Source organism: Pollachius pollachius (genome assembly GCF_949987615.1).
Source record: "Pollachius pollachius genome assembly, chromosome: 2".
Taxonomy (NCBI): domain Eukaryota; kingdom Metazoa; phylum Chordata; class Actinopteri; order Gadiformes; family Gadidae; genus Pollachius; species Pollachius pollachius.
Window position 1 is genome coordinate 42851959 of NC_136935.1, and position 25327 is coordinate 42877285.

Here is a 25327-nt window from a genome sequence, read left to right on the forward strand (position 1 = left end):
TGGCCACACGGAGACTGCCTACTGACACCGACACACACACACACGCACACACCGACACACAAACACACATAGACGACACACACACCAAGCAAATGTTTTGTACCCACACAGCATCCAAGAGGAAACAGGAAGTGGATACTCTATGGGTAAGGGCGGGGTGTGTGCATATATGGGTACATATTTACAAGAACGCATTTTGTGTTCCAGGTTTCATTTTAATGTGCTCTTACAAGCTTGCATGTGCACACACACAGACACACACACCAACATACACATACACACACACACAGACACAGACACCCTAATTAAATCATGAATGTGAACATTACTCGTAGCACAATCAGGAGATTACACTCTGCAGAAACTGCCGCCCCTCCCTGTATCTGTTTGGAGTCCCACAGCTTGAGAGGACCATGTGATGACACAAGTGAGGGACTTGGATGATAGGTTGTTGTCTGTTGAGGAGGTTTAAAGCAGTGGTTCACAAACTCTGGTCTGCAACACTCAAGGACCCCTGGCACTGAATAATTGTGCTGAAATGTTGCATTCGGACGTCAATTACTGGCTCTCAGATCGGGTGTTTGCTGTGCCATGCAGTCAACACACAAAGTTATTTGCACACCATTTTTGGTGTTTTTGAGTTCATTGTACATTGCGTTGCCTTGATGTATAAATGAGCAGCACACCATGTGCTTAGCCGCAAAAGGGGCCAATAACAAAGATCACACTTGAGACGGCATGATCAAGTTTGAGAAGCGCTGCTTTGCAGCACTTCACACTGCGTGGTAGGATGCCAGTGTCTTTGTTCAAACCATGGCGCAAGAGTGCCCAGCGACTCCTGCAGTGTACAGCTGTTTTCTAGCGCCTAGTGGGTCATTTCCCAGTTCCATAAGTCTTGCAGGTAGGGTTACAGCAGCCTCAAGTGGTTGTAAATGTAGGAGATCACAATGCTGGTTTCCACATCAACTGCAAGATGATAAATAATACAGTGAGCACTTAACAAGTGAAACAGCCTTAGTGAAACTCTTAGTGAGTCCTAGCATTGTGGTAAATTGTCGAGAGGGAGGCGACATTTTGTATATTGAGTGTACACTTTTATGTATAAACTTGAATGTTGAAACATTGTGGCGAATAGAGGTTGGTGATAAGGAGTCTGACTATTAGAATGTTTTGATACATCGCAGTGCTCATATTTTCCAATATCTGAACATTATCATTTGACTTCTAGGGAAATATTCATAAAATGACAAAACATTGGCTGATAAAGGTTGTGTCTGCCTGGCCTTTTTCTGTTGATTACCTTAGCTGCAAAGACAACTACTTTTACTGAATGGCACAAATATTGTACAAACCATAACTTTCTTTACAATTGTATATATATATATATATACATATGTTCTCTAGTTGTGTGTAAATATTTATTTGTAAATATTCTTTGTTCCATTGTTAGTTTGATGTTAGAAATTAATATGAGAAAGCATACGAGAACCTCCTGGAAATTGATTATCTTGTTGAACACTTTGGAACGTACATATTTTTTGATTTGAATTTATTTTTGTGTTCAATGGTTTGTATTCCTTACTGGTTTTAATGCAAGCATGTCTTGTTTCTCTCTGCTCAATATTTATACTGTTTAAGGATATTGGCCCTTAAAAAATTAATTAAAATAAATAATTGAACAACCTTGACGTCTGGTTATTTGGTATACTTTATGCCCAACAAACAAAATAACTACACTATGATAATAACGAACACACCAAAGTGTGATGTCAATGAGATTTTTTTAATTTGTGCTACACAATTTTTCTTTAACAAATCACAAAAGATGAACATTTAAAAATACATATTTATATCTCTCCATTTTCCAAAATGCATAACTTTGACAGCTGGTCATAGCAAAATATTTTTTCACTTTTTGTAAAATAGGAAAAAAGGCGTTGAACGGCCATGTTGTTTAACAGGTAAAAAGAGCAGCATACAATCATCATACATTGCTTTTGTTAAATTTAACTTATGTGCAACAACAATCATCAGATCTTGCACAGGTTTGTGATTGACAGACAGCGAAAAACAAAATAAACGCAAATTTAAAATGGATGCCTGAACAGTGGAAATTGGGACGAGTTAACGGCTGCTTGTCAATGGTGGTGAGAAAGGAGAGAGAGAGAAATGCTGGAGGATGATCCAACAAGGGGCGGCTACTTGCAAAGGAAAAGCCAACCGCTCGGCCACATCCCATCTGAACTACTGCATAGGCGATTTACCACAGGTCGCCAAGATAACGCAAAGAGAAAGAGGGCTGGGCTGCGAGACATGAAAAAACAGTTGAAAAGCTGAGAATGGAAGCGAGTGATACCCATGAAAACATGAACGACACGAGCCGAACAAATGAGAGATTTATGTGGTTGTGTGTTGGTCCCGCCCTTCCCCTGGTTACAAAAATCAAGTCAACATACGCGGCGTCATCGGTTAGCAAGATGGTGAAAAGTTTGTAGTGTAGCGGATAAGGTACTGCTCAAGAAGTGCTGTGTTAACATTCTAAAACTGTAAAGCAGTCTAAAACAAATAAAGGTTCAAATAAAATAAAAAAAACGACAACAAGAAGGTTTTTAAGGCATTTAGGATTATTACAATAATGCTTTTTTTTAAACTTTTTTTACAAACGACTACAACCGTTCCGACCGGGCTGCACCTCCTCTCCTTGTTTTTCTTTCTACACAAAACGAGAATAATTAGCAATACAACAATCAGTTTGTCTACATTAGGTTAGCTCCGTGTTCAGCGTTTCCCCCGGAAAATGTCTTAGTCAAGGAGCGGGGGGGGGGGGGGAACAACCTTATGCATTAACTTTGTTAATGCATAAAAATTGAAAAATATTTATAAAAAAAATATATATATATTAGTGCTGTCAGTTTAACGCGTTATTAACGGCGTTAACGCAAACCAATTTTAACGGCGTTAATTTTTTTATCGCGCGATTAACGCTCTTTTGGTTTGGCAAACATTGTCGTTTTTTCACCTGCTGTCTAGCAACAACTAGTCACTTAAGAAAAACTCCAAAACCATACCGGATCTAGCTACACCGGAAACAAAACAACAAGCACGCCGCACAAAAACTCCTTAAAAGTGTGTGTGTGTTTGTGTGTCACTCTGTTTGAGCCTGGTACTATAGTTCAATGTTGTCATTAGCTGTTACCTCTTTCCGACCAATCGCAGTTCAAGGACCACCTGGGCTGTACCACTTCGGAAGGGGCCGCTCAGTTACTCCCCTCTAGACAAAATCGACTTGGTTGCGACGTTGACAGTTTTTGAGTGTTACGGCTGTTGAGTGAGTGAGAGGTTGTGGGCGCACAGCTCAGGCTGTCGGACGGCGCTGCAAGAAACTTTTATAAACGCAATATTGTTATCCCGCAGTAATCAGCCCCATAGCCCCGAAACGTTAACGGCCCACCCCAGCTCTCCCGATTACCACTCCGCCGCCGTGTGTGTGTGTAGGTGTTATTCGATAGCCTGGTAATGTGTATAGGCCTTCGTACGGTAGGAATATTCATGCTGGTTTAAATAATAAATGTTATAGTATTTCCCACCTTTAATGAGCAAGAGTTTTGTTCGAAAGTTCAGTGATTGAAACAAATAAAAGCCTGGGCTATTGAAGTTTTACGGTAGGCCTACCACTGTCATGCACCTCCCTGATGTCAAGTGGACCGGGTTGAATTCACTGCGGGTCTCTTCTTATATCCATCTTACCAAATATATTTTATTACTGTCCTTCTCAACAATCTGATCTCATTAAAAGGCTAGCAGCACGAAATCAAGGGATATTTAGCATATAAAGAATTGTGCAATTAATCGCGAGTTAACTATGACATTGATGCGATTAATCGCGATTAAATATTTTAATCGCTTGACAGCACTAATATATATATATATATATATATATATATATATATATATATATATATATATATATATATATCTTTTTTTATTTATTTTTTGATACATTGGTTGTCAAGGCAGTGCCCTATTGTTGTTAAGGCGGCCGCCTTAACCATACAGTGCTGGGGGAAACACTGGTGTTCTTCGGTGACCTCCGTGGTCACCAGGAGGTACACCCCCTCCACTTGACGGGGGGGATGCTTTGTACGTCCAAACTGAAACATAGTCGCTTCCGATCTGGTCAATATTGATGCGAAATTCTTGGGTTTGAATGTTTTTCCGATTTCTAATCCCGACACATCACCCTTCTTCCTCCTCCTCACCCTCGGTTTTCGGAGGAAGACACTACAGTCTGGGCGTCCAACATCTGGCCACTGGGTTTGCATTGACCTCGCCTCAGTCGTGTTACTCACGCACAAACACACACACACAGTCCGAGAGATTTGAGAGTGCCAACGGGGGGGGGGGGGGGGAGATCCCACTTGTGGTTGGTCACTCCCCTCCCTCCATCAGTCGGAGGTGTTGGACGGCTGGTTTCTTTGGCCTGCAAGTGGCTTTGATTTAACAACTAGGGGAGAACTGGGGGGTAAATTAAAGAGATGGGAGGCCTGCCACATGTCAAATGCTCCATCATGATTAAATATCTCCCTCCTTCGGGTGCCCGATGAGCAAAGAAATAATGATGAAAACGAATGATTAAAAAATAAAAAAAAACGCTCACTTTGATACTTTCTTGGAGCAATATCTCAAACGTATCGCCTAATTCCCTTCAGTTTGAGGGGCCGCTTGGAGGTCCGCGGCGGCCATGTTGCCTACAGTCCTGTCAGGGTGGGACCTGGACTGCGGCAGGGGTGACGGTGGTGTGTGTGTCTGTGTGGGGTCGGGGGTTCGGGGGTTCGCTAGGCAACCTGGGGGAAGGGGGCGTCCTGGGTTTCACTTCCTGGGGTCGTGGAGTTGCGATATCATAGACACGATGACTGGCTGCTGGGCGGGGGCGACGGCGGGCTGGGGCGGGGGGTCCAGGTCCTCCTCCGTCTTCACCCTCTTGGCCTGGGGCTCGGCCAGGCCCCCGTCAGAGCCCGCGCCGGCCAGCCGGCTCACCAGCACCGGGGGGGAGCTGGAGGCCTGGGCGGCCAGGATCTGAAGGGGACTGCTGAGGGCTGCCAGGGAGACAAAGAGGGTCACTGGGTGCACTCAAGACTGGGTTACCGCGGAGATCAACAACAGCACCGGACAATCAGCAGAGCCACCGGTAGCCTCGGTGATCACTGGCATTGGAGGAACGGGTGGTGGGGAGGCGTGGGGGGGAAATGATGTGTCGCGGCACATTAGCTCACGTTATCAAAACTGTACACACCACAAGTGCAGGTCACGGTAAGGTTTTACTGGTTGGTTCTAGGGTTTCCTATTTGATTGAGGAGATATGGATATATTGTATGTATGAACGAAGATCATTACAATACGAGAGTGCGTTGTGTTGCTCTTTAACTTTAAGAATGGGGGGGCATGTACTCATCTGCCACACTGAGGGTTTTTATCCTTAATAAGCAGCAGTAGCCGTGCACCAATAGTGTGTTTTAATGAGCAGCGAGGCGGCGGGACAGTACCATAGGCATTAGCCAGGCTGGTGGCGACCACAGTGGAGGTGTGCTGTCCGTTCTGGGTGACGGGCCGCACTGGGAGCTGGTGCAGCCCCAGGGTCAGAGCTCGGCCCTCGGGACCCTGGCCGCCCGCCTCCACCACCTGCATGGGTCTCTCCCAGCTCAGCTGACCGTCTGGGGGGGGGGGGGGCACAGGCAGAGAGGAGCCAAATAAAGCACTGCACGCAATGTGAGGAGACGCATGCACTTGCATAATATATACCAATTTATAGATATTGGAAACGACTGCTCAGGTTATTAGGAAATCTAATGAATTTGATTACATTTATATCATTTCATTTTCATTCAAGTTGCAGAAGCAGCATTGAATGTGTTTAATATAAATATTATTTGTAAAACAGGCTGTATAAGCATTCATGGCATGACTAAAAGTATATTTATAAAGGCTATTTGTAACAGGGAGATGGAAGGGAGTCTAAGTAATTAGAGATCAACTTTTTCAACAGTGGACATAAATGTCTAAGAATTAATTAACCTAAACATCTGATATGTACCTATTTGATCATTGCTTTAACCTATTTGTACCGGCTGCTGCGCGGCGCAACATTGTATTTACTAGATATAATGTTGTGCCACGCAGCAGCCGGTACAAATGGGTTAAAAATCAGACAGCTTGGTCTGATTTATTGGAAGGTCATTTCAACTCCAAGGACTAAATCAGTTGACATATCAAAACGGCTCAAGGTTTTCCTCCAACTGATTTTATATAATTATGCATGCACTTATTTCATTCCATTGGTAAAGATGTATTTGCATAGGATTTTGGTAGAAAAGAAAATGGCCCTAAAAAATGACTCACTGCTGCCCTCAACTGCCCCCTGCTGGCCGGGGATGGTAGTGCAGGCCGTGGAGATGTAACCGTTGGGGAGGTTGGAGGAGAGGGCGGCGCTGGTCACCACCCGCACCATGGTGAGGGCCGGCTGCGAGGAGCTCTGGATCAGGTGGAAGGGCTGAGCGGGACCCCCGCCCCCGGGAACCAGGGCCAGGGCCTTGCCCAGGCCCGAGGGCAGGGGGGGAGGGTGGTGGGGGGTGGCCATGATGACCGGCTGGGCGCTGACCGGAGACCCTGGGGAAGACGAGCAAACAAAATACATCTATAAAAGAAAAACGCATCCATGCTGAAAGAGGAGGGCCTGGTTTTAGGCCATCTGTGAGAATCAGTTTAAAATAGAGAAAAAGTAAAACAATTGAACCATCTTCTCCTTCCCATTTCTCGTTAAAAAGGTTGCCTTTCAATTTGATTGAAATGTTTTGTTTTTTTTTTAAAAACAGGATTCATGCACATGTAGCCATTCGGACGTCAAGCACTGGCTCTCAGATCTGGTGTTTGCGGTGTCATGCAGTCAACGCACACAAAGTTATTTGCACACCATTTTTGGTGTTTTTGAGTTCATTGTCCGTTGCGTTGCCTTGATGTATAAATGACACATCGGCAGCTCTCTCTCTCAATAACCGTGCCATGGCTGGGTGCGTGTTCCCTCCCCCCTGTGTGCGGACATGCTCACCTGGGGCGCTCTGAGAGTACCGGTACTCGGGCACGGAGGCCAGCTTGTGGGCGAGCTGCTCGTGGTGGTCGTGGGGGATGGGGGAGCCCTCCCTGCTCATGCCCTCGGGGGTCTGCAGCCCGCTGGAGGGGGAGGAGAGCAGGCCAGGGTGGGTGGGAGAGGCCGGGGCGCTCCTGGAGAGAGAGCGAGAGCGAGAGAGAAGAAGGAGAAAGAAAGAAAGAAAGAAAGAAAGAAAGAAAGAAAGAAAGAAAGAAAGAGCGAGAGAGAAGGGGTTAGGAGGGTTGAGGTAGTGGAAGACAGAACTCATGGTCTTAGGGGTCGTCATGCGGAGCCCGAGGTACGACCGCCCGTCTATGAAGCCGTGCTCGCATGCCACAAGATCACCACCGGTCAGTTCTAGGGACTAGCCCCGTAGCTCTAGTTAAAGCACAGCGACCGCCACTACTTACTTGGTTCTATCCGGTCGCATGGTTAGCCGGGAGGGAAGCAGAAACATTGGAAAACTCATTAGGTTTTCAGGACTGAGAACTGCACTAGTATTTATTCATGCTTTTTTACCCACTTAGTTTATAGTATATGTTTTTATATAGCTTTACTTATATGGTCAGTGTGTTGTGTGCTATGTTTTATTTTGTCAGAGAGCCAAAGACGAATTTCCAGAGTATGTAAATTAAGTGGATAATGATGTTTTTTTTATCCATCCATCCATCCATCCACCCACACCCACCCCCACACACACACAGACACACACACACACCTATTAAACACGGGTCAAAACAAAGTGTTAACTCAAGGAAGCTCCCGGCCCTGACAACTCACCTGGAGGAGAGGGGTCCGAAGGGAGTGCGGAAACACGCCACGCCTCTCTGCCGTCTCTTCCTGAAGGCCTGCTCCACCAGCTTGCTCTCCGAGGCGGAGTCCACCCGCCAGAAGCTGCCCTTGCCCGGCTCGTCCTGGGACCGCGCCACCTTCAGGAAGTAGCGGTTCAGAGACAGGTTGTGTCGGATGGAATTCTGGAGAGAGACAGAGAACAAATCTCATTGGACGCCTGGAGGTGAAGAAATCGATTAGAATGTTATTATTATTCTTTCTTTGGTCGTCTTATTATTATTAATATAATTGTTGTTTTGGTCGTTTTGTTTTTCTGTTTATATACTGAGAGTGGGTTGTATCTATGTATGCAGATATGCATGCATGCATGAGTTTATGTTGGTCGAGGAAAGGGATATACGGACATTCTGTGTACAGTCTGTTGATTGTTGTATACCTTTCCCAAATAAAAAGATGATTTTTTTTTAATGAATGAATGTCGCTTCTGAATTCGGTCACAGAAAAGCAGTGCTGGCTGCGTCTGAGCGCGTGGCGACCCACCTGCCAGCCCTTGTCTGCGGTGCGGTAGTAGGGATAGTGCTTGGTGATGTGGGAGTAGATGCCGCTGAGCGTCAGCTGCTTGTCATGGGCTGAGGAGATGGCCTGGACGATCAGCTGGGCGTAGGAGTAGGGAGGCTTGGAATCATCCTGGACACAAAGCAGCAAACACAAAGACTCTGTGAGCATGTGCGTTTGTGTGGTTGGCAGTGGCACACAGCTGCTTGTGTATCTGGCTGCAATCTAAAAATAATGTCCCTTTCCCTTAAACACTAATTATTAATAATAACCCTGGCCATATTGCGCAATACATTTTGTACATTTCCCTGTCCATCCAGTTTTGGTTTCACATACATTTATCACGCATATCCTGTATGTGTATGTGACAAACAAAAACCTTTGTATCTTGAATCTAATTTTCGAGCATTAACATGGACATTGTGCAGCTATTGGCCAGATCAGGTCCCGCTCACTTCATGCCATACAGTGTGGTGAGCTGGTAGTGAGCGGGTCACCTTAGGACTGTCGCTGCCGGCCGACTCCCCCCGAGGCTCGGCTCCTCCGCTGGCCTGCCTGACCAGACCCTGCCTCTGCTCCGACACCGCCTTGGCCGCAAACTCCGCCGCGAGCTGGAGGTCGGAGGTCACGTTGCGACCGAACCGGTACCCTGACGACCCCGCCCCTCGTGGGCTGGCCGGACAGGAGTTGGGAACACTGGGGAGGAGGGCGGGATGTTGGACCATGTTAGGAGTGATAATAATAATAATAATAATAATAATAATAATAATAATAACAACAACAACAACGAGAAAAAATGTGTACGTTTATTAAACAGACCAAAGACAGCACCATTATACGTGCTTTAAGGTGGCAAGTCAATATCAATTTGTTTGAACACTTCTACCAGCTTGTAAAATAATGCATTAGTGATGGTCTTCTGATGTTTCTCATTTAACTTCTCCTATTCTCCTTACTGCCTTGTCAAAATCAATCATCATCTTGTTTTGATAGATCCTAGACAGTGATTCTCAACTGGTGGGTCGTAGAGCATTTTGTTTTGTTAATTCATGTTGCCTTGGCTCAGGTTTTCCTGGAGTTAAGCCCTAATTGTTGCCGTGGTTCGCTCCATGTTTTTAACAGTAAATCAAGCCATTGTTGATAGCTGTCATATTGGTAAATAATGTTTTGTAGACTTAATGACCTTTGTTTTTCAGTAGACTTAATGACATGTGGGTTCTCAGGCTAGACCTGTTGAGAACCACTGCTCCATGATTCATTATGGGACACCAATAGCTCTTACCTAGGTACCTAAATGTATTTATATCCAGTCCAATTAGGTGTAACAAGTTTGTTACCAAGGTGCATACGTACATAAACATTCAAGCGTAAAAAGAAGTTAGGCTGAGGGAAATAACACATTATTTGTATATATTAGCAATCCCAGCCATGGTTGAAATGTGTTCGGCAACGAATCAGGACCGAATATCCAAAAAATAGAAATCCCTGGGCTACACAAGTGCTATTGTGTAGGAGTGGGAAAATCAAAACAATAGCTTCTCATGGGAGACCAGTGTGTGTTCCTGCCATTGGCAACCGGTGTGTTAAGAGACTTGAAAAAACATAAACATAACAAACGCAGGCTTTGGATTTGTATTTGGCAGCAGGCCAACTTAAGGCTGAAAGGTTGAGCCAATAAAAACAGTGCAGCCGATAACCCAATATGATTTCTGTTATCAACATGATTAATAGAATGTCTATTCATAACATTGCTTATTCACTTTATTCTTTGTGTTCATGGTTTACGACTTTGTTTTTGCACTTGTGTGCGGAATTAATCCGCCCAGTGTTTCCAATGCCTTTTGTGTGTGGACGTGATCACAACACACATTATCGGGAAAATAGACACACACACACACAAACACAAAACACAGACAAATGATTAACCAGGCTTTATCTGCTGCTGTAGTAAGAGCACTGGCTGGATTCAATGTAAAATTGATATAACCCATGCAGACTTTGGTTGGTAGAGTAAACACTGCATGCCTGTCAATATATTAACCTTCAGCAACAGTCTCAGAAACCAAGGCCATGTGCCAGTGTGTGGACATGTGGATGCTGTTTAAAATCATGCTACAACATTGACCCCCCCCTTCCCCAAAAACAAACCAGAGGCCCAGCAACACGTCTAATTTAGTGTGTGTGTGTATAAGTGTTTGGGGGGGGGGGGGGGGGGGGGTCGTTGAGGATAAACTGGGAGGTGTGCAGGGGGGGGGGGGGGGGGGGGTGGTTCTGAAAAGGAAACCACGAATGGACAGAAAAAAAGTCTGCTGGCAAAACAACCTGCCTAGTGGCCAATCAGAGGGCTGGAAACCACAGCCATTCCATATAAGGAATGTACACACAAGCTCACGTTGGTGTGCACACATGATGATTTAAGAACAAAACAAGCCGTCACCGGAGGCACACACGACAATCTCATTCATTAACTTCGCTGAGCAATAGTTTGAGGAAGTTACATGCTACCTTTTTGACTGTTATAGCTTTACTACTAACCCAAGCTCACAAGGGATACTTAGTATTGTTTTGGATGTTAAACAATTGTTTAAATAATTCTTTATTCATGTGTGTCAATAGGATTTATGTATTTACGCATGTAAAAATGATTACATTACATATGTACATAATTACAAATTAATCAATATTTTATCTATTTTTTGTAAATAATTGTGTTATTCCACATGGTAACAGGTGTCTTCAGAGTTCATCTCTAAGAACATGTCCTTGTTCTAAAGGAAGCTTCAGAAACCATCTCTTTATTTTAAAATGAAATTAATTCTTAAATTAGCGTATTAATACTATAACTTTGAATTAGGTATTAACACAACCGTATGAGGTAATACAAACGTTGTTTGCTATGCTTGTTTTTAATACAGGTTTCCTTTCCTAGGTCGTTACTTGCCAGGAACACCGGTGTCATGAAAGTCCCAATGGCCTAAGAATTTATGGGAATGGTGTTCATTATTGACCAGAAAATACATTTTAAGAAAATCGTCTAGTAATACAATTCAAAAGAAAAGCCAAAGAAGGCAAGTGACACATAATGGCTGTTATTAGTGTTTCCCTTTTGGATTATCACAATGGGAGTCCAGTCCGACATCACACTTTTCTTCTCAACAACAGAACCCCTGACCTCCACCATTGGCCCCCCTTTGGAGGTGCGTGTGCGTTTGTGTGTCCGCGCCAACCGGGATAACATCCCCATAGCAACACAACAGTCTGCCCGGTCCTTACCTCAGGGTGCCCGTGGGGGAGGGCAGCGGGGAGCCAAAGGCCCGGATGTGGTCCTCGTGCTGCTGCATTGTGGGAATGGTGATTTTGAGCGGGGAGATGTGGGGCAGCAGGGAGCGCGGTGCCGGAGAGGGGTGCTCCTTCTCCCCCTGCAGCTCTGGCTCCAGGAGAGACATGAACTGGATCTTTATCACCGTGCTGGGGAACCGGAACACACACCTGAAAGAGCACACGGAGGGGGTGTGGATGACAGGGATGTCTCGAAGACGTGTGGCCCGTGTAGCAGTTGTGTAGCAGCATCATGGGTGGTGGACTCGGTTTGGTGGGGTTGTCCACAGCTGGTTGTGGTGACAACGCCAAAATGGACAATGCCAAAACACCATTACTATTTTACAATTGTCATTCATATTAATTTCAAACGTTTAAGTTGTTTATATGTGGCGCAAAATCTTAAAACATTGCGGTATAAAAGTTTTCCGGAAAACGTTTAAAACCGGAAAAGATTTTTCCGGCTTTATAATAGGCCCTCTTATATGAATCTATTTATACATCTATATCGAAATCTATACATCATAGATATGGATATATATAGATACATAAATATCTGATGGATATCCAAAGAGAGCAGCAGGGGGTGTGTGCACGAGGTGTAGTTATTGAGACAGGAGTGAATAGAATAAATACTGAATGAAGTCATGACTCATGACTGGTGTGTAGCTCCATTGGTAAAGCATATGGCATTAACCCTTCCAGGGTTAGGAGTTCAATTACCGCGTGGGCCACCCATTATATATGGCAGCATGCACTCAAGTGTTGCAATACGCTTTGGATTAAAGAATATATTTTAAAAAAGGGCATATTGTAAATCCTGAAACCAAGGAAAATATCCTCCCGACCTGCAAATCCGCATCACATAAAAACAACTTCAAAATATCAATGATAACCGTAAATAGTAAGCGATTTTTGTGATGTGTGCGTCGGCTCTTTACTCAATTGAGCGCCTGTCATACCAGTTTGTACTTCCTGATCACATAGGGACACACCTCCAAATAATCCTCGAGACCAATCAGAAAACATGGAGGCCCAAGCACCGTATCCCCCTCCCCCACACGCACCCCCACCAAACAACTCTGTAGGCTCAGAAAGTAAGACTGTGGTGATTAGAGAAAAGTATAAACACAAAGCGCTGAAATACTGATGGTGGGCCCGCACAAGACGATTCAGACCTAAGATCTCGTAGTACTCTGATGGGTTACTTTGTAGAGTATATTATGATGCGAGCTGTCAAGGGTGTGTTTGTTTACATTTAGTGTTTACAAAACGGCGACACGTTGACCAAAAGTACAGGCAAGCATTTACGAAGTAAAAATAGGAACATATCAGAAGCCAATAGGTTTGGATTTGTGACGTAGAAATTTAAGAATGCAAACTTGAAACATGAATGCGTGCGCGTCTATTTTGGAAACATCCAGCTTGTCAACCGCACCTTTCAAAGTTTGGCATTTAGCTATGCCTGTTAGCAGGCCACATGTAGCACACACACACACACACACACACACACTACGGTTTAGCTACAACAACTAGCGACCATGCTAGGCTAGCCAAGTTGACTCACTCTCGGGGTAGCTGCAGTGGCGGTGCCCCTCTCCGCTGAAACACCCCGTCAACAAACACGCCATTCTTCCCGAGACAGCGAAGCAAAAAACCGCTCGACTCGTCATATGTGACTTGTAGGTGCCGTCGAGAGATAAAGCTTGAATGACCCATGTTAATGTCCACAGAGCCATGGGAAGAGTTCCGGCCTATGGTGATTGTCCTCTGGCGCATGACAAACTCAAAGTCCCGGCCTTCGAGTCTGGCCAGGGCCTTCATATGGGTAGAGAGTCGAACGGGTAGGATTGTGGTCCCTCGAGTTCCCATAACCGGGGAAGTTGATATGGAAAGAGTGGACTGGTACGCGTGTGTTATCCCGACGCGCACCGGACTGCAAGGTGCGGACTGCAAAGCCAGGAGGGCTCGAGCTCCCGTGTCGTCCCGGTAGTCTGCCATCTTCTTTCGGGGACCTATATACACTTCTCACACTGAGTTGCAACGTGAGAGTTTTTCGGCCAGAGCACTCTGCTAACACCGTGGCTGTAGGAACAACATGGATTCCGGATCATTAGGAGATCCGGAATGGAGTTTCTTTAGGAACGGGATCCTGCGCCTCTTACCTGTGATCCTAAGCAATACAACTCCGATTTTTGTGAAAAAGGTGTACATGGTTTTGTGCCACATTTTGAGATTATTTTAACTTTAAAACAATTTTATTTATGAATTGTATACTCTTTTTTTCTTTTTTTGCAATCACCATTCATCTGTCTTTTAGAAGCAAGTTATACCCTCCACTTTGACTATATGTTTTCTTTTTTATATATACTTTATTGTGTTCATTCATTCAATTTCCGTAATTTATGACAATCATAGTTTGTTATTTCCATTTCCGAAGAACACATTTTCTTTCTTTCTTTTTCCCGCTAGTGTACATTCATTATTCCCACCCGTGAAGAAAAGCAAAATAGGAAGGAAAATAAATAAATAACACTGTTTACATAGTCCTTCTTAGATACATTTAAATCCAATAATGAGATGTCCCTTATTCACTAACAATCAATGTATGTATCAGGACAATGCCGATAAAAATAAACAAATAAATAAAAAATACAAAAAGAACAAGAGAAAAATACATACAGCATATGTACACATACACATGCATATACATATATATACATACACATACAAATATACATACAGGGTGCGATTTGTTGAAAAATTAAATGTTTCATGTCTTTTTAGTTTGCATTATAGATGATGGTTCAACTGTTAAAAATGTAGGCTAATAGGGCCTACCATTAACTTAAAAAAAAACATCCCCCCTCTGTTTCTTTGACAAATCGCACCCTGTATACATACATATATACGCATACATACACACATTCATCCGCATACCCCCCCCCCCCCCCCACACACACACACACACGCACACATACACAAAGCAAAAAAACAAAAAAACAAACATGGCTTTTAGAATCTCTATTTCTATCTATCTATAGGTTACCGCTTCTCATGTGAGAGTTTTTAGCAGGATCTGTCATTTTACTACCACCCCCCTCTTCTTCACCACCCTTCATGCTTCATTTGCTAGTATATACATTTTCCTTGGTGATAATCTTATTAGTTACCTTTTCCATGTTGCACATTTCCTCTATGCTTTCTAGCAACTTACCCATACTGGGTGTTTCTATTTTTTTTTCCAACTTCTTGTTATTTGTTTAAGCGCTTTTATTGTCAGGGCCAAAAAGAGATATAGATGTTCCTTTTCAGGTTCTTTGCGTCTTGTACCCAAGAGCATGTTATGTTGTTCTAAGAACACATCTTTTCTCAGTTTTAGTTCCATCAAATGTTGGACCTCTGTCCAATATTTATATCTTTACATTTTTTTAAGTCCTCAACACGATATCCTTGTAATATATTTTATATTATATATTTGTCCAGTTAAACATATGGTTTTTCCAGTTTCACACTTTTTGGCCATATACTCGATTAAGGGATGTAAATCTATGAGGATTTTTAACTGGACTTTTTCATCTAGATAGTTAGTTGCAAATATAGGTAGAAATGGTTGCTTGGGAGTTGATATGCCCTTGCAATGTTGTCAAACGACTCAATTCCAGTGTCACTGAACATTTGGTAATGCATTATGAAGCTGTCACAACAAAATTGTACCGGGGTCGAAAATTGTACCGCCTACGTAATCCGCGTTCGAAAATTCCAAACCTGCCTGGCAACGACGATCGCGTCGAACGTTGCCTGGCAACGGACGATCGTTTAATTGCATTTAGCTAGTAAACTGAGTGTATTAACACAAGCTAGCTAGACTATGATACACTTTAAACACTCAGATTACTAGCTAAATTCAATACAATACAAATATAAAGTAAAAACAAGTTTTATCTGGTTTATGTTATTTCGTCTTTGGCAACATGTGCGAGAATGTTTTTGAAACCTGCCTGGCAACGGACGTCGAACGATGACTTAATGTTTCGAACACGGATTACGTAGGCCAGTGGTATTCACTATTTTTTTCAGGAGACCGCACTGACAGGACGACGTCAACAGGGGAGCCATTTTTACCTCAAAGTATCAAAAGCTATGAATCCAGTCATAAATAAGTATGCCTGCTTAATAATATGTCCTCCCTAAAGCAGTGTTTCCCACAGAAGTTTGTGAAACTGCGGAGGGAACCCGGTCCTTAGCGGGGTCCGGGGGCATGCTCCCCCGGAAGAAAATTTGGTACCTTTTAACCTGGAATGCATCAATCTGGTGCACTTTGAGAGGAAAATTAAGACTTGTGTGACTGTGTGCTATTTTCTAGAATAATGTGGAGACACTGGGTCACATAACATGGAAGCTATTGAAGAATAAGTTAATAAGAATAAGTCCATCCAAAGAGCACATTCTCTCTTGTTATGCAGGAAAACCGCCAATCTGGCAACCCCGCTGTCAGCGTAGAGCCGAGCAAGTTTAAAAATATTTTCTAGACAAGGCTATATTTCCACCTTTTAATGCCGCTGTTGATTTATTTTTTAAATAATTGTTTGTATTGTTTTTTTAAATATCTGTATTCACTGCATGATCATATCGATTTATATTTTTACCGCCATGCGAGCCGCAAATAGAGGCTTGGCGAGCCGCATGTGGCTTGCGAGCCGCGCAATGAGTAATGCTGACCTAGAGACACCATTACAATTTTTAAATGTTCGGATTAGCTTGGAACCGCCCACATTGGGCGGTGAGGCTTGAGCGTGATAGCGGCTATGAAAACTAACCCTTGCGGACATCGCGGAGCCTAAACAACGTCAATATTTGACCTAGAAACACCATGTCAAGCTTAAACGGTTCCTTTATTGCATGTTAGTGGAGCAAAATTTATTAATTGATTGGAAATATCATTGTTATATTTCGGGCGTTTGTCTGTGGGGAGCCCCGTTTATAATGGCTAAAGGCTTGCTGCTTGTTACATATCCGGGGCCACTTCCAGTAGAAGCTAAATGCTAAAACGATGCTTGCCTGTCCAATAGTAATTAGGGGCGAGGGAGGGCCATCAGACCTGTCACTCAGACCTCCGCGCCAGTCATAAGGAGATTTGATTCATGATGTATAGTCGAGCTGGCGTTGACTGTAAGGTTGATGTTGAATGTTCTTTAAGTTCTTGTTAGATTATTTCAAGTTGAAGTTCTACATGAATGTAAGATTATTTTATGCATGACTATTTTCAGTTTTTTTTTATTTTAGCTCATGTACCAAACGTACATTTTCTGTGGCTAGATGCCTATATTGTGTGTTGTGTATTAATGTCATCTCATTGACTGTGTTACATCACTATTGTTTCCTGTTTGTTTGGGGCTTTTTCAGGTGACGTCGGTTGATTTCACCTGGTTGTCAGCACCTGCAGACAATTAGGCTGAGTCTATTTAGACAACGCCTCCTAATTAACCAGTCGCGCTGCAGGCAGGACCACCAGCATGGTTCCAGACACCATTTTTTCATCTTTATGTTAAAGGGGACATATCATACCACCAGGTGTGAGTGTGATTAGCCATTACAAGCCGTTTTCAAAATGTGCAGCATTGTGACATCACAGGTGGGCGTGTCCATCTAGATGTGTGACGGATAGATGGACACGCCAACCTGTGATGTCACAATGCTGCACATTTTCAAACCTGCTTGTAATGGCTAATCACACTCACACCTGGTGGTATGAGATGTCCCCTTTAACAATAAACATCGTTTTCTTACCTCAATCCTTGCTTGCGTACTTTATGTTGCTCCCTCGAGCCGGTGTGTTCTTTACCGACCTTGTGAGGTTTGTGTGTGTGAGAGATAGACGAGAGGTTCCTTGTATTCCACATAACATCATAGTTAATAATCAGGTTGTGTTTAGGTGTGTATTCGTGTAGTTGCCATTGCAGGAATATATGATTCATCGGTTTTCTGGCAATATACGTTTTGGGCGGATTTTGGTTGATTGGTTGTTTATAGTGTATAGTTTGGCTGGAAATTGCCAACAGAACAGCTCAGCTATTCCATATTTTGTCTCAAATGTATTCAAACTTGATCACATTAGCTATTTGTTTAACTCTCCACTTTATTTTAGGTCCACATTTGTTTTTTGGTCCACACATATAGACCCCATTTGGTCTGATGAGCAGTTTTCAGGGTATTTCCCTTCTTTATGCAATACAGAAATAATTGCTAAATTCCATTTATTTAGCCAGGTTCCTGTTTCCAGTATCTTATTAAATACCCTGCATGAGATAGGTATTACCGGACCTTGAAATTCTTAATAGAATTCATAAGTGAAACCATCACTCCCAGGACTTCCCTCGGTTTTCCCATTCAAAATGACCTTCTATATTCATTTCCTGTTATTGGCTGTGTTAGCTCTTTATTCTGTTGGTTAGTCACCGCTTGGAGCCTTAACAATTCTAAATCATTTCTAATTTCTTCTTTATCTAAAGTTGATTCTGGGGTATACAGATCTTGGTATATTCCCTGAACCATGAAGCAATCTTCAATTTCCCCCTCTTATAAGTGCCATTTTTATCCTTGATAGTGGCTATTATAGATCTTTCATGTTGTTTCTTCAAGTTAAAAGCCAACTTTTTCAATGCTTCAGGATTGTTATCATAGTGGCTTTGTCTGCAGAGCATAAGCTGTTTTTCAATTTCTCTCTTCAATTATTTCTCTTTTGGACTGTTGATTTTACAGCTTCTTATAATATAATGAACGATACCTCCCCACTGTCATTGATCTCAAAGTAGAACTGGATTCTACGTGCCATTTTCTCCTTAATACCCTGGTCCCCCATAAGTGAGTTATTCATTCTCCAAAGTGTTTCCCCTTTATCTATGTTCATGCTCAAATCCATTATGACAGGAGCATGGTCTGTTATCGATATGGGTAATATTTCACATAAAGTAGTAGTCCAGTCGTGAAAAGACCTTGGGCCCTATCTTGCATCCGGCGCAATTGACTTAATCACTGGCGCATGTGTCGTTGCTAGTTTGCAACTGGCGCAGAGCGTTCTTTTCCCTCCTGCGCCACGCGTCGGTAAATTAGGGAATGATCTTGCGCCCCAAGGGGCGGTTCGGCGAAAGGAGAAGGCGTGTTCTGGCGCAAACGTTCCCTGGCGCTATTTTGCAGTTTCAGAAACCATTTGTGCCACAAACCAGGAAACACATGGTTTAAAGTCAGTGGCGCGTTGTTCAGATGCTATTTTAATGGCGCATTCATAATGTTGCTTGTGCACCTCGCGCATACACTTTGCTTCTCTCATCTACCTAGCCCCACATTCTTGGTAAATTATTTGGGAAAGAACAGCTGATACAGCGGTAATAAGTTGTACTTTTAAATCAATGCATCGGCAAACACCGCACAGCAAACACATATTTTCTTGACACAGACATCGTGTACATGCCCATAACTTTTAGGATTGATGAGTATTTGATCGTGAGAAAACATAGTTTTACCGCGAGTGAGTGTTAAAAAGAATGAATGAATGCGGGCGCGCGTGTGTGCGTCCATCTGTTTAAACACACGCAAGCTAAACATGTAACGCATAATACATTCCATGGCAATGTATATTAACGGGGGGACACATGCACATTAGGAGCACAAGTCGATTACGATAATGCATACAATACTGATAAGAAACGATGTTTATAATGTCTTGCGTATATCATTAAATAGAACCACAGTTACCGCATATCATGTGTGTGTTAAGTTTTCTTTGCTGAAATTTATTTGAGGAATCAGTATTTCTGAAGTTTTGGAAGAAAACCTTATTCCATGTGTGAATAAGGCCATATTATTTGGCCATAAACAGCCATTTGAAGTTTTAAATTCATGTGCATCTGTCTCATCGAAGACTGCATAAGCGCTGTCAAAATATCAACTCGTCAGATTCAAATGCGCTCATGGCTCTTAAAGGGGATGGGAGCTGGCACTCTCATTGGTTTATTGCACGTTACACCCAAACCACACCTACGGGTAGGTCCATGCCCCAGACCCTTCTGCAGGGCAAATTCAAATCGGAAGAAGGATAGGGCAATCAATCGTAAACAATCTTAGCGTTTCTCCCTGATTATATAGGCCTGGTAATGTGTGATTTTGAATTTAAACATTGAATTGTAGAACTATGTGGTACACCGCCTACATATGTTATGACCAAATACTTCCCAAAGTTGATATCAAAATAATATTAACCATTATTCTGATTTTCTTGGTCTGGGTTTTGTGGGACAATGTGTTTGATTTGGTAAACTCAACAGGTTTAGAGACAGAATGTCATTCCCTAGACCAAAGTACATTCAAATACAGCGTACAGACACCCACTTTGTGTGTTTTAATAAGTGCATAAAATTTGATGGATGGTTTGCTATTAAAAAAAAATACACACAAGAAAGGTGCATGTATGCTTCATTTGTCAGTGGCTGGTAGTTTGTCACTGCCTTCCTCAGTGGTCAGAACGGGGTACGAGCTGAATTCGAAGCGGCCGTTTGGGCATCAGCAGGCCCTGGACGTCCATTTCAAGAGGAATCTGAGGAGACGAGATGATCAGAGTTATGACAACAGGATAGTAGGCAGTCGCTAGCTTGCTACAGTGTAGAAGTCTTCAAGGGTCCAACATGACCTAACTGAACCGGGAAACTCTTTCTGGGATAGATTGGATGCTCAAAGTTTTTTTCCCCTTATTTTGCGCTCTTGTAATCTGATCCTAATGGTTAGGGGTTCCTGGATCCACTCCAGTTCTACACATATTGATAAACAGACCCGGGTTCACGGTAACAGAATTTGACTTAACCCAGGCACAATTGACCATAATCAAAAGAGGACCCTAACCCCTACGGGTTCTGGATCAGATCCTCTGGTTTTCATAGACCTGTGAAGCCCTCTACTACAGGGTCAGTTACAAATGCAAGTGTGTGACCTCACCTCTGTTTGGTCGCACACAGCGAAGCTGAACTTCTGCAGGATCTCCACCATGGCTAGTTTCATCATCACCAGAGCAAAACGCATACCGATACAGTTCCTGGGGCCAGCCCCAAAGGGCATATATGTGTACGGGTCAATCGTTTCCTTGTTCTCCTTGCTGAACCTGAACGGTGTGCAAAACACACACACACACACACACACACACACACACACACACACACACACACACACACACACACACACACACACACACACACACACACACAGATAGGGTCAGAATTCACACCTTTTTGGCTCGAACAAACACACAATAACAAAGCTTAAGGTCGTGACCTTTCTGGTTTGAACTCCTCAGGATTCGGCCACAAGTCAGGGTCCCGGTGCATGACCCACAAGGGTACCATGAAAACAGTTCCTTTAGGAATGACCAAACCGTTGATCTCTACGGTTGCCTTGGCAACACGCTCGAGACGCAAGGCAATGGGGTATAGTCTGAGAGACTCGTTGATAACGCTGTCAAGGTATTCCATTTGGTTTAGAGCCTGGTAGTCCACAGCACCCTGTAGACGAACACACACACACACACACACACACACACACACACACACACACACACACACACACACACACACACAACCACAGCAATGAGCAAAATAACCAACTCTTTCTTTAACATATATATAATAATATATATAAGAAATATATTCCTGTATAATTCCCCCCACAATCGTGTGTGTGTGTGTGTTTGTGTGTGTGTGTGGGGGGGTGGACATATGTTGATACATATAAAATAATAATTAAGATGTGTTCCCATCCTAACTTCTCTTGGGACTTTCCTGTCTTCTCCCTCCATACCTTGTTAGGGAAGGTGGAGTCTATCTCCTGCTGCAGCTTGGTCATAACCTCCGGGTTTTCAAGGCAAGGTTGTACGCCAAGAAACCCAGAGAACTGCTAGTGGTCTCATAGCCGGCAAAGAGGAATATCATGGCCTGGGAGAGCACCTCATGGTCCGTCAGACCTGCAGTTACAGAAGTTGAACATCTTTAGAGTGTGTGTATGCGTATTTATAGATGTGTGTGTGTGTGTGTGTGTGTGTGTGTGTGTGTGTGTGTGTGTGTGTGTGTGTGTGTGTGTGTGTGTGTGTGTGTGTGTGTGAATGCACACACCTTTCATGGGCTCCTGTCCATTAGATTCTTCATCTTTCCTCTGTGAGTCTATCATGAGCTGGAGGAAATCCACTCGACCACTCTGCGATCAAAAGCATTTGTCATAGGAGACATGACATCATGACTCGGGACGAAGAAATGCAGAGGCCTGAATAATACACAAACACACACACATATATTCATACCTTGTTTTGGCTAGCCTCGCGGTTTGCTTTGATCTTCTGCAGTGAGGCATAGAAGAAGTCAGTGACATATGTGGGGATGAAGGAGAACTCCAGCTTCTCAAAGATGGGCCCCAAGAAGGGGAAGAAAGCTGGGGGTACAGAGGAACGGTCCATTGAGCAAGTCAACAGATACATTTCATTAACAAGCTGGTCGGGTTTAGGTATCTATCTTGGAGCTAGCTCAATGACACCCTCCTCTCTTCTCCGCTACCTTTTCTGGTTTTTATACTGATTATTGGATCCATTATGTAACCCCATTCACTCAAATATTTTACCAATAAGAAGGAAGATTGGTTGGAAAAGGTCAAACTTCAGCATCTTTTTGATGTGGGTGACAAAGGGGTCTGAAGGGTTGTTGAGTGAGTCTATGTCCACACTTAAGGATGTGCTGGTCACTACATCCATACTGTAGGGTCCAAAGAATCTGTGTGACACACACACACACACACACACACACACACACACACACACACACACACACTCTCTATAAACAAAAATCCTGTGTAAATATCTTTGTTTTATCCTGAGTTATTTGGATGAGTTTCTTACTCCTTCAGCTCTAGCACATCTTCATTGTTGTCCACCCTTTTTGAAATGCTCCTGACCAGGTTTGCCGAGTGTTGCTTCATGAGGATGAACATCTAGGCCCACAGTCAGCAGATCACACATGTTGAAACAGAGACACACGGATTCATGGAAAGTGTGCGGTTACAAAGGAGGGATGAGCTCCTTCTGCTTTGTTTTGCTTTTCTGCTCTTGCTCCATGTTCTTAGGTGATTTCGATCACTGTTGAGTAACAACGCTGCACATGTTGAATGACTGTTAAATCCAAGGCCTGAGAGAACCGGACCGGCCGGTTTGTCCAGGAGAGGCACTCACCTCCTTCAGTCTCCCAGAGGTGAAGGAGGGAGAGAGGACACTCCGGATCCTCCTCCACTGGTCGTCCTCAGCGATCGAGACGGCGTCGTAGAGAGGTCCGTTCACACGGAAGTTCTGCAGGACACACAGTGTTAAGGAAGACAATTTCTTCTCTCCAGCGCTTCCCTATCTTTTTTAAAAACTTGGTCTGTTCAGATTCTGATTCAACTTCATTGTCATTTTGCAGAGTGACAACGAAATGCATTTGGAGATCTAAATAGAAGTACAAAAGAGCACTTAAGTAAGCACTTAAGTTTATTTTTCATATACTGCAATACAGCAGTAAAATTAAAGTGACCTGAAGAAGTATGAGCAGCATAAGATGGGTATAATGGATAAGAGCAGCATAGATGGACAATACGATAAATATGAACAGTAAGATACTAAATGATCAAGTGGATTAGATACACAGTATTCATATACAGTCAAGTGATATTATTAATGTATTGCAATATTAATACAGTGCAAATCAAGTGGGTCAAAGCCAGCTCCAGGGAAACGTGGGGATTGGTTGGTTAGTCCTTACCCTGCGGTTGGTGAACAGAGAGTAGCACTCCTTGATGAGAACGGTCTTAATGAGGGACACATCTGTGGTGGACAGCACCGGCTGTCTTCCGTCGTAGATGCTAAGTATCAACAACAACCACAACAACACATAATTTTATACCATCTATAACAAAAATATTTATTACATAGATTGTTACGTAAACAGATGTATTCATACACTAATTTGATGCATGTGTCATTGCATACAGGCTAACAGGTGGGATGATATCAAAACTGTACAGTAGTTCAGAAACAAAGGTAAAAACCTGAGGCCTACTCACCCCCATGTTTTTCCATACTTATTGAAGCACTCCATGTCAAATGTGGTAAAGCCCTAGGAATAAGAATAATGCAGTTGAACAACAAACACAGCATAACTTAAGGGTGACATTGTAACTAAATTTATAAACAGCCACTCAGAGTTAGGCCCGGGCAATCGTAATAACATGAAAATTGATTTGGTTCGATTTGTGTTTCTCCTGTCCTTACTCTTTTGTATGCTAGCATGTTTCCGAAGAATGGAATTGGTTTGGGACCAGGGACACCAATCCTTTTAAAGACGCCATAGGGCCAGTAGGCATACCTGTGCATAAACAGTTGATGACATGATATTGTGAAAAACTGTTCATTATTCCAAAAGCTCCACTATATAATTTTGGCATTATCATTTGAAAAAGTTGTATCCACATCTAAAAACAATAATCATCTACTTTAATATAACAGATCATGAGGATGTGAAATAGCTTTTTGTGGACCTGCACGTTTGCATCACTCTATTACAGCGTTGGATAAAATTAGACAAACACACACTCTTGAGTAACATAAAACAGACATAAATAAAGGAAGTTCCTTACACAACGATCAGTGTGATTACGGCAACCAACAGGGTCCACGTCTCCGTAGAGAGATAGGGGAGATAGCCCATTTTCTTTCTTTCTTCTTCCTCTCTTCCCCGGCTTGTCTCTTCACTCTATGGGTACAAGCCTTAAGAAGTCCACTCCGGGAAAGGGAAGCTTGCTGCCTGCTCCGCAGTTGACACAGGCAGGAGTGTGCGAGAGGTGACAGATGACGAATTGGGTCTATGGCTCAGGTTAATAGTTGACTAGAAAGGACTATGCATATTACACGAGAGACATGTGATATGGCATAAACTGTAGATGAAGTGTATTAAAAAAAGTGAAAAGCAGTGTGGCATGTGTAGTGTTTCATCTACTGCATCAGAAATAACAACCTTATCTAGGAATGCACGGACTGTCACGCAATGTATTCACAGCCCACGCACCGCCCGTCCCAGCGGCCGCCCTTCTCAAACAAATCATGGGTGCAGTCATTACTCCTAGTCGCAATTATGCCTCTGTCTTTGCCCTTCAACACCATTTTTTTATTCCAATTCTGAGTTATCGACACAAATGGTCACACACGTGTTAATTTTTAGATTTGCATATAAATCTGCCATTTTTTACACAATCAATATCAATTCAAGGTATTTCGATTTTCCTTTTTTTTTTTTTTTTTTACCAATTCAATAATCTTCCGCCTGCAAAATAAAGCATTTACCCTAAGATTAAGTTTTAGTTATTTGACTAGGAATGGTAGCGCCCCCTACGGGATTTCTGTAGCCTACCAAACGTTGTAGAGACCTTTATGTCCGCCCCTGAGATAGACCAGAATAATAATAC

General features: G+C 43.1%; 2 protein-coding genes across 2 annotated transcripts; both read right to left on the reverse strand.

Moving 5' to 3' along the window:
- Nucleotides 1-4001: 4001 nt before the first annotated feature.
- On the reverse strand, nucleotides 4002-13885 carry foxk1 (forkhead box K1). The gene is made up of 9 exons (XM_079729881.1): nucleotides 13374-13885; nucleotides 11762-11977; nucleotides 8986-9184; nucleotides 8474-8620; nucleotides 7922-8115; nucleotides 7103-7275; nucleotides 6397-6663; nucleotides 5544-5711; nucleotides 4002-5096 (listed from the first exon to the last, which is right to left on the reverse strand). Exons 1-9 carry the CDS (start codon nucleotides 13805-13807, stop codon nucleotides 4870-4872), a joined length of 2025 nt encoding a protein of 674 aa, XP_079586007.1. The 5' UTR covers nucleotides 13808-13885; the 3' UTR covers nucleotides 4002-4869.
- A 6322-nt stretch (nucleotides 13886-20207) lies between these two features.
- LOC307071723 (cytochrome P450 3A30-like) lies at nucleotides 20208-24849 on the reverse strand. The gene is given in 14 exon segments (XM_079730789.1): nucleotides 20208-20399; nucleotides 20795-20957; nucleotides 21128-21354; nucleotides 21650-21709; nucleotides 21712-21812; nucleotides 21961-22042; nucleotides 22146-22273; nucleotides 22460-22608; nucleotides 22734-22825; nucleotides 23064-23177; nucleotides 23629-23728; nucleotides 23930-23982; nucleotides 24138-24231; nucleotides 24503-24849. Coding segments are annotated over 14 exon segments (1518 nt in total). The 5' UTR covers nucleotides 24574-24849; the 3' UTR covers nucleotides 20208-20315.
- Nucleotides 24850-25327: the final 478 nt, after the last annotated feature.

Coding starts and splice junctions, on each gene's coding strand:
- foxk1 (XM_079729881.1), bottom strand. CDS start 13,807: ATGGCAGACTACCGGGACGACACGGGAGCTCGAGCCCTCCTGGCTTTG. Junction 5,712..6,396: donor GGGGGCAGTTGAGGGCAGCA/GTGAGTCATTTT, acceptor CCCCCCCCCCAG/ACGGTCAGCTGAGCTGGGAG. Junction 5,097..5,543: donor CAGCCTGGCTAATGCCTATG/GTACTGTCCCGC, acceptor TCTCCCTGGCAG/CCCTCAGCAGTCCCCTTCAG.